Here is a 12759-nt window from a genome sequence, read left to right as displayed (position 1 = left end):
CAGTGTGACCATGTGCCAGTGTGACAGTGTGACAGTGTGACCCTGTGACCCTGTGACAGTGTGACATTGTGACTCTTTGACAGTGTGACCCTGTGACCCTGTGACCCTGTGACAGTGTGACAGACTCACTGAGCTCGCAGCGCTGGCCACGGTAGCCGGGTTTGCAGTGACAGGAGCCGTCCCTGGCGTCGCAGTCCCGCGAGTTGCGCTGCAGGCACTGACACTCCTCCGAGCAACCAGCTCCAAACGCCCACTTGGGGCACGCTGTGGGCAGAGGGGAGAGCTGGTCAGGGAGCCAGGGTGAGGGACAGAAAACTCCTCCCAGAGAGGCTGGAATCCCGGGATAACAGCAGGGATGAGGACAGGCATACCCAAGTGGCAGTAGCGGCCGTACAAGCCGGGATCRCACAGGCAGGCTCCGTAAATCCGGTGGCAGTGACCACGGTTGGCACAGTTGCACCTTTTCCTGCAGTGCTTCCCGAAAAATCCCTTGGGGCAACCTGGTAATGGGAAGGTGAGCCRGTTTCAGCAGGTCATTTTAATTTYRGCAGAAATTAAATTTAATTTCAGCAGGTCATTTTAATCGCAGCAGAAAACCGCACAGGAATTTGGAGCTGTGTGAGGCCAGGGATGCAGCGAGGGAAGGGATGCAGCCAAGCTGAGAGCGATCCCTGCACCAGCTCCAAATCCCCTGTGCAGTGTCACAGGGGTTGTCACTTGCTGTCACTCTCCCTGCTGCTCCAGGGCACCCATCAGCTCTGCACTCACTGTGACCAGTATCGTGCTGGTTGGGATAGAAATAACCCACCCACAGGGCTCCGAGAGGTCAAGGCTGCTCTCCGTGAGAAAGCAACCCACGAGGCTGCTCCTGGTGAAAAGCCACAGGGATATTTGCACTATTAAGTGAATAAAATTATTGTTTTTCCTCTGTTCTGTTGAAGATCTCGCTATTGGAAGCACATGGCAGACAGGCTGTGTCAGCAGAGTGCTCTGGCYGCACGTGCCTCGTGCAGAGCAGAGGAAATGCCACCCTGGGACAACAGAGCAATTCTGATTGTTGATTTTAATTTTACCTTCCTGTTTTCTCTCTGTCCCCCTCGATCACCCTCCTTCCTACAGAAAGAAGAGCTCGGGGTATGTCTTGTGCTAATTTGCATTCTGCTTCACTCTCCTCCTTCAGTAATAGCTCCCATATGCTCCCAATATGTGACTGAAGTCCTTTTGTCTGAATCTCTGATTGTCTCCCTCTTTCTGGTTTTCAGATTAYGGCCCCCAGATTTTAACCCTTTGGGAGCAAGAAACAAACACCACCAGCAGTGACACCACCTTTGGGTACTTCGGGTAACTGCTGCTGTCACAGCTTTCCAATGCTTTGGGTGGAAAATACCTCCGTGGTTTCCATGGAAATTTACCATGGAAATTGTGGTTTGACATTCTTTCCTGTGTGTGCCASTGAATGACCCATGAAACAGAGATTTCTGCTCCCAGTCATCTCTGAGCAGCAAACAGGGACTGCAAAGGTTGTTCAGTGCAAAGATAAGGCASAACCCCTGAAGTGCTGTTTTGGGGGATAAAATCCTCTTAACCACCCCTTTTCCTTTTTAAAATGACATTTTTTCACATAAGACTCAAAGCAGTCGAAGAAGTGAGGTAGAGCAGAGATGGTTCAACAAGAGGGTTGAAAGATGCTGCCAGTGAACAGCTACACTGGGATGAGCTTAGGGAATCCCATGGGAAACACTTCCAGGCTTCAGAGAAGCACATCTGGGACATCTGAGAGTGRCATTTGGAAATCAAATGGAATTTGGGAATTCAATGGGCCAGGCCTGGGACAAGATGGCCAGAAGAGCCATTTGTCAAGTGATGGCACATGCTCTGCTACGACAATGACACCGAGGAGGAGGAGGAGGAGGTGGAGGAGGAGGAGGAGGACGAGGACGAGGACGAGGACGAGGACAAGGACGAGGAGGACAAGGAGGAGGACAAGGAGGTGGAGGACGAGGACGAGGAGGAGGACGAGGATGAGAAGAGGAAGATGAGGAGGTTGGGGATGGTCCCCAGCACCACAAAGAGAGTGAGGGGACGCAGAACTCACCGTCCTGGCAGAGCTCTCCGGCCACACCAGGCGGACAGCGGCAGGCACCGCTGGCAGGGTCACAGGTGCCACCATTCTGACACTGACACATCTGGCTGCAGTTGGTGCCAAAAGTGCCAGCTGGGCAAGCTGGAGAGAAGGAGATGATGGTCAGCCTGGCCATGGCCTCACAGGACTGTGGCCACTGTCCCCCAGAGCAGGGGACAGAGCTGTCACTCACTCTGGTTGCAGAGCACRCCGGTCCAGCCGGCCGGGCAGTGGCAGCCGCTGCCCTCGGCGTTGCAGGCGGCTCCGTTCTGGCAGTCGTCGCAGGTCAGGCTGCAGTCGGGGCCAAACGTGTGCTCCAGACAGACTGAAACGAGAGGCACTACAGGTGAGAACCCTCCCGAGGCTGCCACAGCATCCCAGGGATTTGGGGAAGGGAAATTCCCGTGCTGAGGCTGCACATCTTGTGTGTTCACCGAACAAACAAACCCAGCATGGATCACCATTCCCAATGAGTTCCAAGCAGAGCATGGCACTGACCACTGCTCCAAAATGCCCACCGAATTTCTCTGAAAGCGTGTGCTCCCCTCTTGCTTCCATCTCATCCTCCTCGTCCTCGTAGTCGTCGTTGAGGAGCTGGGTGAGTTCATCTCGCAGGATGGCCACGTGAGGGATGGGGCGGATGACGGGRCGCCGGCTGTCCAGAGCCTCCACCGTGTCCTCGATGGCTGGGRAAGCAGGGACAGAGGTGACAGTGCCATGGGGGAAGGTGACAAAGGTTTTGGGAGGGGAACAGTGGGACAGGACCTCTGCAGGAGGAAAGGGAAACCAGAACTCTGTGGATCTCAGGTTTGCAGTACTTATCTCGCTGTGTTTTGACACCTCTAAAACCTTTTCTGAGTTGTTGAGAGTTTTGCTTTTTTTTTTTTGTTTTGTTTTGGTTTTTTTTTTTGCTAGAGTGGGCCCAGGCCAGCTATGTCACCTCCAAACCTCTGTACAGCTTACAAATAAATAATCTGTTATTTCTTATAAGGAAAAATTGTAGAGATTGGTGGCTGTGGAAGGGGTTCTGGATCTTTAACGTGGAGCCATCACTGCTGTGCCAAAAMTCCCTGCACCTCTTTGGGCTGTGAATGAGGCTGAAACAGAACTGCTCCTGTCTGGGAAAGCTTTCCAGGGGTGGGGAGAGGCACTGCCACTGCTCAGCTGCTGTGGGTGAGGCTAAGGAGCTCCAGTCCCTGTGATCCCAGCTGGGACAGGAGGCAGAGAAGGGACCAAATGTCCAGCCCAAATTCAATAGAGACATTAAGGGCAGACAAAGCCTCCTCTTGAGGTTACACTCAAAAATGAACACCAAATCATGAAATCTTCACCTTTTGTAAGTTCTGTCTTATTAACACATCAGGCCCCAATTCTTCAATTCCACCCTCAGGTGACGATGTCAATCCCCCCAAGTTTGCTCCCCCCAATTCTCCGTTGTTTCCATATTTTGGAGCCCTGAGGTGTCCTTGAGTTTGGGGCCTGGAGAGGAATTGCTTTGTCCAAAGATGGGAGAACAGGAGCTCAGTGTTGTGCACTGGAGAAGTACAACACAGATACAGGAAAATAGAGAAGCTAAAAATCCTAAGGCATCAGCCCAAGGCAGCTTGGATGAGGCACTTACAGATGCAGCTCCTTCTGTCCTCATCCAGCTTGTGCCCAATGTCACAGCCACACTGGAAGGAGCCCAGCTGGTTCTGACACGTGTGTTCACAGCCACCGTTGTTTGCAGAGCACTCATCCACATCTACAAAACATGGGACAGCCCAGTGGGACAGGAGCAGGGACAGGGGGTCCAGACACACCTGGCCATGCAGCAGAAATAGGCTGGTGGCATCCTCTCTGCTAAAAACGTGAAGCCATCCACTCTAAAGATGGAGTTGAACCACCTCAGAGATTAAGGTTTCAACATAAAATGTGCTGGGCTTCAGTTCCCATCCATCATTAATTGTGTAGGAACAGGGGGGTGAGTCTGGCTCTTCCCCTGGGAAATGTTGTTGASAGCTTTGGAAGTGAGAACAATTATCAGGGGGATTTTTCCCCACATTCTTTCTGTTGGGGAAGTGACTCATCAGAAAGCTGGCAGGAAAACTGGTGGGAGCTGGGAGAAACTGGAAGAAACACCTGGCTGTTCTCARCCAGGTAGGACAATTTCTTATTCTCCTAATTAAAAGCTTCATTAGTCACCATCTTGGCTGTGATTTATACAGAGAATTATTTGTCTGTATCCCTTGGGTGAAAGTGATGGGCAATGTTGGCCTCTGGGGCTGGAAATCCAATGGTATTTGTGAATTCACRGGGTCAGGCCTGGGCCAGCTCCCTCTGAGTCACCCTGATGTGAACTTGCAGCGTTCAAAAATCCCATTGCCCCTCTCCACTTGAGCTGGGCTTAGTGCAGGGGTTTGAACTGAGCTGCCCAGCACTCAACAAACAGAGGAGAGCAACAACAAATTCAAACAAGAGGGAGATGCTCCCTGGTGTTTGCACTCACCATCACAGGCACAGCCATCCGTGCTGAGCCTGTACCCAGCCTGGCAGGAACATTCATAGCCCCCAGGGTAGTTGTAGCAGTCCTGCTGACAGCARTGAGAGCCTGTGTCACACTCGTTGATATCTGAAGGAAAACCAAAGGGTGTTAAAGCACTGAAGAGTGGTGACAGGAATGGTTAAACTGCTCCCTGACCAGCCCTGGTGAGCTTTGACTCATCTGCTGCCAAATGCTGAGCCAGGATTCTCGAGWTCCTCCTGAAATCAGGGRGTTTTGTGTTAACAGATCATCCTCCCCACGGAGGGAGGAATGCTGAGTCCTGGAGGGAAGKGCACTGTGATTCCCACTTGGAGATTGTGGTTACAGGTCTCGTGTCCTCACAAGCAGGGTGATTCCAGCTGTAACGCTGACTCCTGCTTAGGGCAGTTTCATCAGGGAAAAAAATAATTAGTTTGGGAGTCATAATTGCTGTCCAAGCCATAATTGCTGTCCAAGTATATCTCGAGGGGAGATTTGGGGATGTTTTTGAGCAGAGCAGTAATATATCATCTCCTCTCACTTTCCATTGGTTTCTATCCTCTTTACCCTGTTTGTATTCACACACACACAGTAGCCAAGAGAGGTCCTGACCTAAAATCCCAAGAGGGATCCTCACCATTCACCTGGGATGTGCTTGGAAATGAAAGTCTGGACTTTTCCTGTTCCTTACCAGTGCACGACTTCTGGTCCTCTTCCAGCCGAAAACCAAAGTTACAGGTGCAGACGGGGCCAGAGCTGGTGTGGTGGCACACGTGGGAACAGCCCCCATTGTTGGCCTCGCAGCTGTTCACAATCTCCATCTCTATCCCTGGAAAAAGCAGCCTGGTCAGGATCCCATGGGACACATCTGTACCCTGCCAGCTCCTGGCACTGCATCCCTGCTGAGGACGGGGGATCTGCAGTGGGAAAGGATGGAAATAGCTCAGCACAGAGGCCACTGCWGGGCTGGGAAGTGGGGTATAAAAAGAAACCTCTGGATCTCACGCAGCCTCTTAGGGACGGAGCTCTGGACAATCTCTGGGATGAACAGGCTGCGGATGAAACCTCTCCCGTTCCTGCCAAGCAGCAGCATGTGCTGCCAACCAAAAGTTGGCTCAGCCTCAGAGCAGAGCTGTGCTGGTGCCAGGGAGAAATGGGAGCAGCAGAACACAGCTAAGTAGGGAAACATCCAGATGCCTACAGCGAGAATCGTTAGTTCCTGACATGTCAAAARTGGTCGGCGCAAACATCAATTGCAGCCATAGATCATCCGAGCTTGGCAAGGTTTCTGTAAACTTGTCTAGTTAATTAAGCTTTCTTAAACTAAAAGGAACTTGTTTCATGGAGCTTTGACTCAGTGCTGAACCTCAGGAAAACAATTTCTGCCTTCAGGAACGCTGAGTTTTTCGTGCGTTCAGACCCAAGGAGGATGAAAGGAAGGGAGCTCGATGCTTCCCAATGGATCTGTGCTTGTCAAAAAACAAAAGCTGTGCCGCAGTGGAAGACCTCATTCCACATTTCACAACGTGATTGTCATCCCTCTCTTTCTTTTTCTTATTAAAGCAGCACAGAAAGGGTTTTGCTTCAAAGAAAYGTGCTAGAAAGGGCAGGGAGAAACACTTTTCATGTAGAAAGGTTGCTTCGCTGACCCCTGGGCAATGTCCACGCTTATGGTGTGAGATTAGCTGTGTCCCTAAGAAGGAAGTTGTGTACATACTTAGGCTCTTAAATCTCACGTCATCATCCTGGTGCCCCTCATTGTTCTCTTTGAAGAACATTTATGGCCAGCAAAGCTTTGCCCTCAAACCCTTGGCAAATTCCAGCAGCTGCACAGGTGGAGCTCCTGGCTCCCAGTAACACCAGCAGCCAGCACTGGGACTGCCACCGTGGCTGTCATCTGTCAAGGGCTGGTGGCTCTGGCTCAGCCTGGCCCTGCTGGGGTGCACCAGCTGGACAAAGCTGTACGGACAGTCGGACTCACTCTTGCATCAGAGTGTTTATTTCTTTCCTTGATGGGAGCAGATGTGATCCCTTCACTTGGCTGGATTCCTCCTCCAGTGACACATCTGCAGCTGAGTGAGCTTGTCCAGCAAAGCCCCCAAGAGCACAGATTGGCTTATTTATTGCCAAACAGCTCCAAATCAATTGCCTAAACCAGCTAAAGTAGCTTTGCTGTGACTCTAAAACCAGACCTAGCTTTTTATCTTGGTGGGGGTATAAGCAGCCCCAAAACCACATGTGAAATCCTTCAGCAGAGATTGCTGTGGCTTGGCTCTGACCATTCCCAAAGGACAGTGACAAACTTGTGCCTGCAGAAGCCCAGGTGTGCCCTGCCCTGTCCTGCTGAGCCCACGGTACTCACGGTAGCATCGCTTGCCATCCGCCCCCAGCTCGTAGCCCGGGTTACAGGTGCACTTGAAGGAGCCCCGGGTGTTGAGGCACTGGTGGGAACACATGGCCAGCCCCGTCAGGCACTCATTCACATCTGGGAGAGGGAGCAAACAGTCAGCTAAAGGGATATTGATATTATCCAAAGGGACTATTGTTATTGTTTTTGAGTTGTGCACTGGTTTCTATTCTGAGCTATTCATTGGGGTCCAGACCAACAAACACAGAGTTAAAAGCTTGGAATTGCTGTAAATCTTCCCAGGAGATTGGGTCACATGAAAGTGGGGCTTTCACAGAATCACAGAATTAACTTTAGGCTGGAAAAGACCTTTGAGATCACCGAGTCCAGTTTGTGACTCAGCACCACCTTGTCACCAGACCGTGACACTGAGTGCCACATCCAGTCTGTCCTTGAACACCTCCAGGGACAATGACACCACCACCTCCCTGGGTAATGCCTGATCTGGGAAGAACTTCTGGGAAGAACTACTCCCTAATGCCCAGCCTAAACCCAGCCTAAACCCAGCCTAAACCTCCCCAGGAGCAGCTGTCTGTTGTTGCAGACACCTCCAGCAGCGCTCTTGCGCAGACACCAGCTGAGCCATCCGAGTGAAGCCGCATTCATCCCTCCGCTCTGCTCACACCGAGCCCTCCCTCATCCATGAGACACAGTGATTTTCCTGCAGTGGGGTGTGCAGGGCACTTACCCTGGCAGGCCTTGCCATCTGGGGCCAGCTGGTAGCCGGGGTGGCACTCGCAGCGGGCGCGGCCGCGGTGGCTGTGGCAGCGGTGCATGCAGCCCCCGTTCCTGTCGGYGCAGGGGTTCCTCACTGCGGGCACAGCACAAAGCCACGGTCATTCACTGCTCACAGATCCCAGGAGAGCAGAGCAGGCAGCAGCAGGGAAATCTGCAGCCTGGGAAAATCGCTGCTGCTGCTCCGTTAGCTGCTCGTCCGTTTGGGGGGATTTACGCGTTGTGAGATCCTGCAAAGGGCCGGCACTGAGCTGGGCAGAACMCTCCCAGCAGAAGCTTGGCACAGGCATATTACAGAGCAGAGATTACAGAGCTGGCAATTTGCTCCAAGAGCTCCTACACAGAGCTTTGCCAGTCTCTGACCTGTTTGTAATATCCCAGTTTTTCCTTTTGCTTTGGCAACTTCACGGCTCAGGACTTCCCTCCTTCCTGCCTCCTGAATGCCAAAGGCTATGAATGAGCTCAACTTTGTGTTCTGTCCCCTGCAGTTCCTCTGCCTCCTGAGCCAGGAGCAGGTCAGCCAGAGAAGGAGATGATCCCACCCCGCTGCCACACTCTGCTGTCCCTCTGCTCCCACAGCAGCCTGTGCCTTCATACAATTTCATTTTTGTTGGCTACACTCCTCCAGCTCTTCCCATCCCTTGGAMTAAGCCACAGGATACGTCCATGACAACAAAACACACAGAGTTTTTACTGGAAATGCCTCAGTCTGGCGTGTTGGGTGTCTAAAAATCCCCACCCCACGGCTCCCCAGGGACTCACAGACGCAGTGTTTGCCATCCTGGTGCAGTTGGTGGCCGTGCCGGCACTGGCAGCGGTGCTGGGCCAGTGTCACCTGCACGCAGTCGTGCTCACAGCCGCCGTTGTTCAGGGCACACGAGTTCAGAGCTGCGAGGCAAAGGGACACGGTGTTTGTCACAGAGGGGTGGCACCGGGATGAGCCTCTTGCACAGAGAGGATTTAACACTGGAGAGCATTCAGTGACAAGTTCATGGCCAGAAAGGAGGGAGTTAAATGGGAAATGTTGCCTCAAAAACCCATGGGCAGAGCAGGAGAGGCCACCCAGCACCGTGCCAGGTGGGCACCCTGATCTTTCAAGTGTTGGATAGGAACCCCAAATTGTTCTTTCCCACCGTAAGAGGTGCCACACTCTCCCTGAAGGTGACTCCAGGACACGGGGAGCTGAGCTAGGTCCYGTCCAGCACTACAGGGGAGGGCAGCAGGTTTCCTGCCAGGCATCCGTCCTCTCCGAAGGGCGCCGTGTCAGCAGCCAGGTTTCTGTGCTGCTGCTGAAATTCCCATCTTTTTGTTCCAGGACAGGCACTGCAGTTGCAGAGCCACAGTTGGCTCAAGCCAACTGCTGCTCAGAGAGCTGTGCTCAGGCACTTTTGGGTTTTCCTGTTACAAAATGATGCGAAAAACTGCGTTTCTGGCTCTGTGGTGTGCCAAAGTCACCAGTGGGTCACACAGGGTGAGGGTCAGCAGGTGCTGTCACTTTAGGGAATAAAAACGTCCCCAGATGCATCCTGTGTGTCCATACCTGGACCAGGTGTGAAAATCTCCAGCTCAGGGCTCTGACCAGATTTGGAACTTGGGGCACATGGGGTCCCTGATGCCATGACCAGCAGTGTCACAAACAGAGCACAGGGAGATGGAGCAGCAGGAGCTCTGATCTCACCCCCAGCACAGGCAGCACTGGGAATTGAGTTTCCAAACTGGAGCTCCTGGCCCTGTCACGGCGCTTCTGTGTGGCCTTGCGCAAGAAGGATTCCAAACAGCCCAAAAACAGAAGGTTCTGCCTGGGCTACGGCACAAAAGAGACCCCATGACCCAACACGTGAGTTCCTCACAAGGCTGCCATCATTAATCAGCCTGGGAACAGCCTCCTCCTCCTCCCTGTGCCTGTTTCTGCCATCTGGGATGCCCTGCAGGAGCAGCAGAGRAGCAGGATGGTGAATTGGGATGTGAGCACCTTGCAAGCAGCCAGGGGAAGGTGTCTGATGCCTTTTTTTTACTGCAGCTCTCCAGGACCACTGACCGTGGATCCAGGAGGGATTTGAGCTGGGAAACAAAGCAGGGAAGGACTTTGTGGAGCTGCATTCATGGGCTCTGGTAGATGAGCCCTCATGGGGGAATGACAGCATCCAAAATGATCAAAGCCCCCTCTTGGACCATGGGATGTCTCCTGAGTTACCTCAACCACTCCTTTACGCACTGAGCTTCTCCAAAGAGAGCTGTCCCTTATGGAAATTGGGAAATTGGCCTTTAAAGTCAGTTCTGTCTCCAAGGAGCTTCTCCAAAGAGARCTGWCYCTTATGGRAATYGRRAAATTGGCCTTTAAAGTCTGCTTTGTCTCCCAGGAGCCACCAAAGTGTCACAACCCACTGGGTCACGGCTCAACCCCAGGATGGAAACCCAGCCCTGGCTCTCCTAAGCGGAACAGAACAACGAGTTGTGGTCTCACACATTTCTGACCTATTTTTCAAGCTCCAGAATAAACTAATGAATGTGCTGGCYCTGAGGAATCGTATAGGAAAGCTAAAAATATCTCTAATGAAAGCCATCTCTGCCCAGGCTAATACTTCAGGTGATCACGGTGCCCTCCAGAGCTTTGGAAGCAGGAGAGCCCAAAAAGCAGCTGCCAGCAGAAGTCTCTGCTGTAACACTCCTCTGAATCCAAAGGCAAGYGGGGTCCTCGCTCTTGTACATTGCTGAAAACAAATATTTGGCTCAGGATGCAAATAAAGGGAAAAAATTATATATTTTCTTTTTTTCTGCACACAGTTCCCCTGCAAAAAATATGCTTTAACTCAGAGCTGTGGATCACTCTCGTTCCAAATATTAAAAAAACCCCAAGTTCTCATTTTATGCCTCTAATTAACTAAACAACGTTTGGGGGAATAAAAGCAACTTGACAGGGTCGAGATTTTGCCATACACAACATAAGATTGGAGCAAGAATTTAGGGTTTATGTTAGTTGTGCTGGCATTGTTTCCTTTAATCCATTTGGAAGGAAACGACAGAAATACTCAACGTTCCTGAAAAGCTCTGGGTCAGAGTTACACTGCTCAAGCTCTAGCAAAGATGGGTGGTCATTCAAAGATATTCCAATATATTAAAGTGTTTAATAACATATATTCAAAAATAGCCATAAATAATGTGCTTGCTGGAGAGCTCTTTAAAAAAAAAAAAAAATTAAAAGTCTAACAATGTTGATGCCTGCCAAAACATTCCTTCATCTGGGAAAAGCACTGGGCCAACATGGAACAAGCCAATGCATCTTAGGTCTRAAATAACCTCCCAGGATGCAGTTTTTCAGATGAATTTGAAGTCTAAATAACGGCCTCTTYGCAAACTCTTACAAGACAATCAAAAAAACTTAAAAGTCTGGGTTCTTCCATGCAAGATTTCAGGAGAAAGAGCCTGTGTGAGGCTGGGTCTCCTTAGCTGGCTCCTCGCAGAGTCACAGCCAGCAGACCTCGCTGCTGGCCTTAATTACTGCTCGGGGTTTTTATTCTGTTTACAGAACCACTCTAAAAATATTTCCATTCCCAGATGCTCTGCCGAGCTTAACATTTCTACGGCCAGGCTGCCAAATCCAGTGTCATCCTGTACATCACACAGATTTTTGTAATTACAGCTCAGACAGATTTTCCACAGATGATATTTCAGTGTCTGCGAGAGAGGGACGCTCCTTCYAGCCCCGCTGTCTGTAGGGCTGCTGGAGATGCTGTTCCCTCATCCTGACCCTCTCAGACCCGGGAAATGGATAAAGAGGGATGGAAAGGAGGTTTTTGCTGCTGAATGCACACGAGAAATGGGTCTGTGCAGCAGCAGCCTAACACAGGAGTTGATTTAATATCTGATTTCTKCATCCTCCAGCTGCCCTTCTGAGTTCTACTCTCTCTTCTGACTTCTCACCCTCCTCTGACTTCTCCTCTTCTGACTTCTCCTCTCTCCTCTCTGTCCCTTTCCTTCAGATCCAAGTGATTTRCCACCAGAAGCAGGGAGTTGATACCCAAAGAGCAACTGTGAGCAGCTGTAACCAGAACTGAGCACGATGTTCCTTCTGCAGCGTCACACAAACCCCATGGATTCTAAGAAAWGGCTGAAAAATGTGTGACTGGGCAAAGAAAAGGTCAAATTCCCTAAAATGTGTGAGCTGTCTGCAAAATGAAAAGCCCCACCAGGCACACGTGGTCGCTGAGTCCCTGCACACWCAGCTCAAGCCCACACAAACCTCCTGGCACGGCCCTTCTGTTCATTCTGTCACCCCTACAGCTGAGATCTCTTCATTTGAAGTTCTCCTAATATAAATGGGGACCCGTSGTGTAATCCCAAACTGATTTATCCCAACCTCAGACAACTTCCAGAAACATGTTGTGTGTTAATCCAGACCATCTCTCCGGCTCCACGGGCCAGAAAAAGCAATTGGCTCCCATCAAACCCCTCTGCTGAAACAGCAGAGAAGGACCTGGAGATGTCAGCTTCCTGCCTCCTGCCCATGTGGTTCTGATAAAGAAAGAGGTAATTTCAGGACGCCCAAGGCCTCTCTTTGTTCTGTTTCACTCGCAGTGGAAGCGGCTGCTCCTTCTCTGCCTCTCTCGGCAGCGATTTGAACAAAGACACAACAGAAGGATCCTGCACAAAGGAGTTCCCTCAAAAATCCCTCAAATAAGTGGTTGAGTGAGAGCTGGGCACAGGAAGGTGGTTTTGAGCCATTTTGGTGCTCTCCTGAGTCACAGCCCCAGGTACCAGCTAACCCTGGAAAGCTGCCTTGGCCACGCCGGCACATCGTGGGGGAATTCTGGAGATCCAACTCCACGCCCCCAATTCATCATCAGAGCCTTTGTGGGTTTTGTGGGGACCAGAAAACATTTAAAGAATTAGATCCAGGATCTGACAGCCCTTAACTGGAAACTTGACTGCAAAGGGCTCTTTTCTTTCTCCAGAATATTCTCGCTGGGGCTGCCAGGGGCTTCCTACAGCCCC

The 12759-nt window shown here is 51.2% G+C and overlaps 1 protein-coding gene across 1 annotated transcript in view; it reads right to left on the bottom strand.

The window, feature by feature from the left end:
• The window catches only part of MEGF6 (multiple EGF like domains 6), an 80838-nt gene that overhangs the window by 19550 nt on the left and 48529 nt on the right, over positions 1–12759 (bottom strand). The window contains exons 6-16 of the mRNA XM_057382482.1: positions 8530–8655; positions 7721–7843; positions 6988–7110; positions 5317–5454; positions 4611–4733; positions 3744–3866; positions 2641–2808; positions 2316–2447; positions 2096–2224; positions 372–500; positions 130–264 (exon numbers count right to left, since the gene is read on the bottom strand). Coding sequence (XP_057238465.1) covers positions 130–264; positions 372–500; positions 2096–2224; positions 2316–2447; positions 2641–2808; positions 3744–3866; positions 4611–4733; positions 5317–5454; positions 6988–7110; positions 7721–7843; positions 8530–8655 — 1449 coding nt within the window. The remainder of the gene's footprint in view (positions 1–129; positions 265–371; positions 501–2095; positions 2225–2315; positions 2448–2640; positions 2809–3743; positions 3867–4610; positions 4734–5316; positions 5455–6987; positions 7111–7720; positions 7844–8529; positions 8656–12759) is intronic.

This window comes from Malurus melanocephalus, unplaced genomic scaffold (genome assembly GCF_030028575.1).
Source record: "Malurus melanocephalus ecotype Western Australia unplaced genomic scaffold, MMel_1.1 scaffold_569, whole genome shotgun sequence".
Taxonomy (NCBI): Eukaryota; Metazoa; Chordata; class Aves; order Passeriformes; family Maluridae; genus Malurus; species Malurus melanocephalus.
This window is presented reverse-complemented; position numbering and strand designations above follow the sequence as displayed.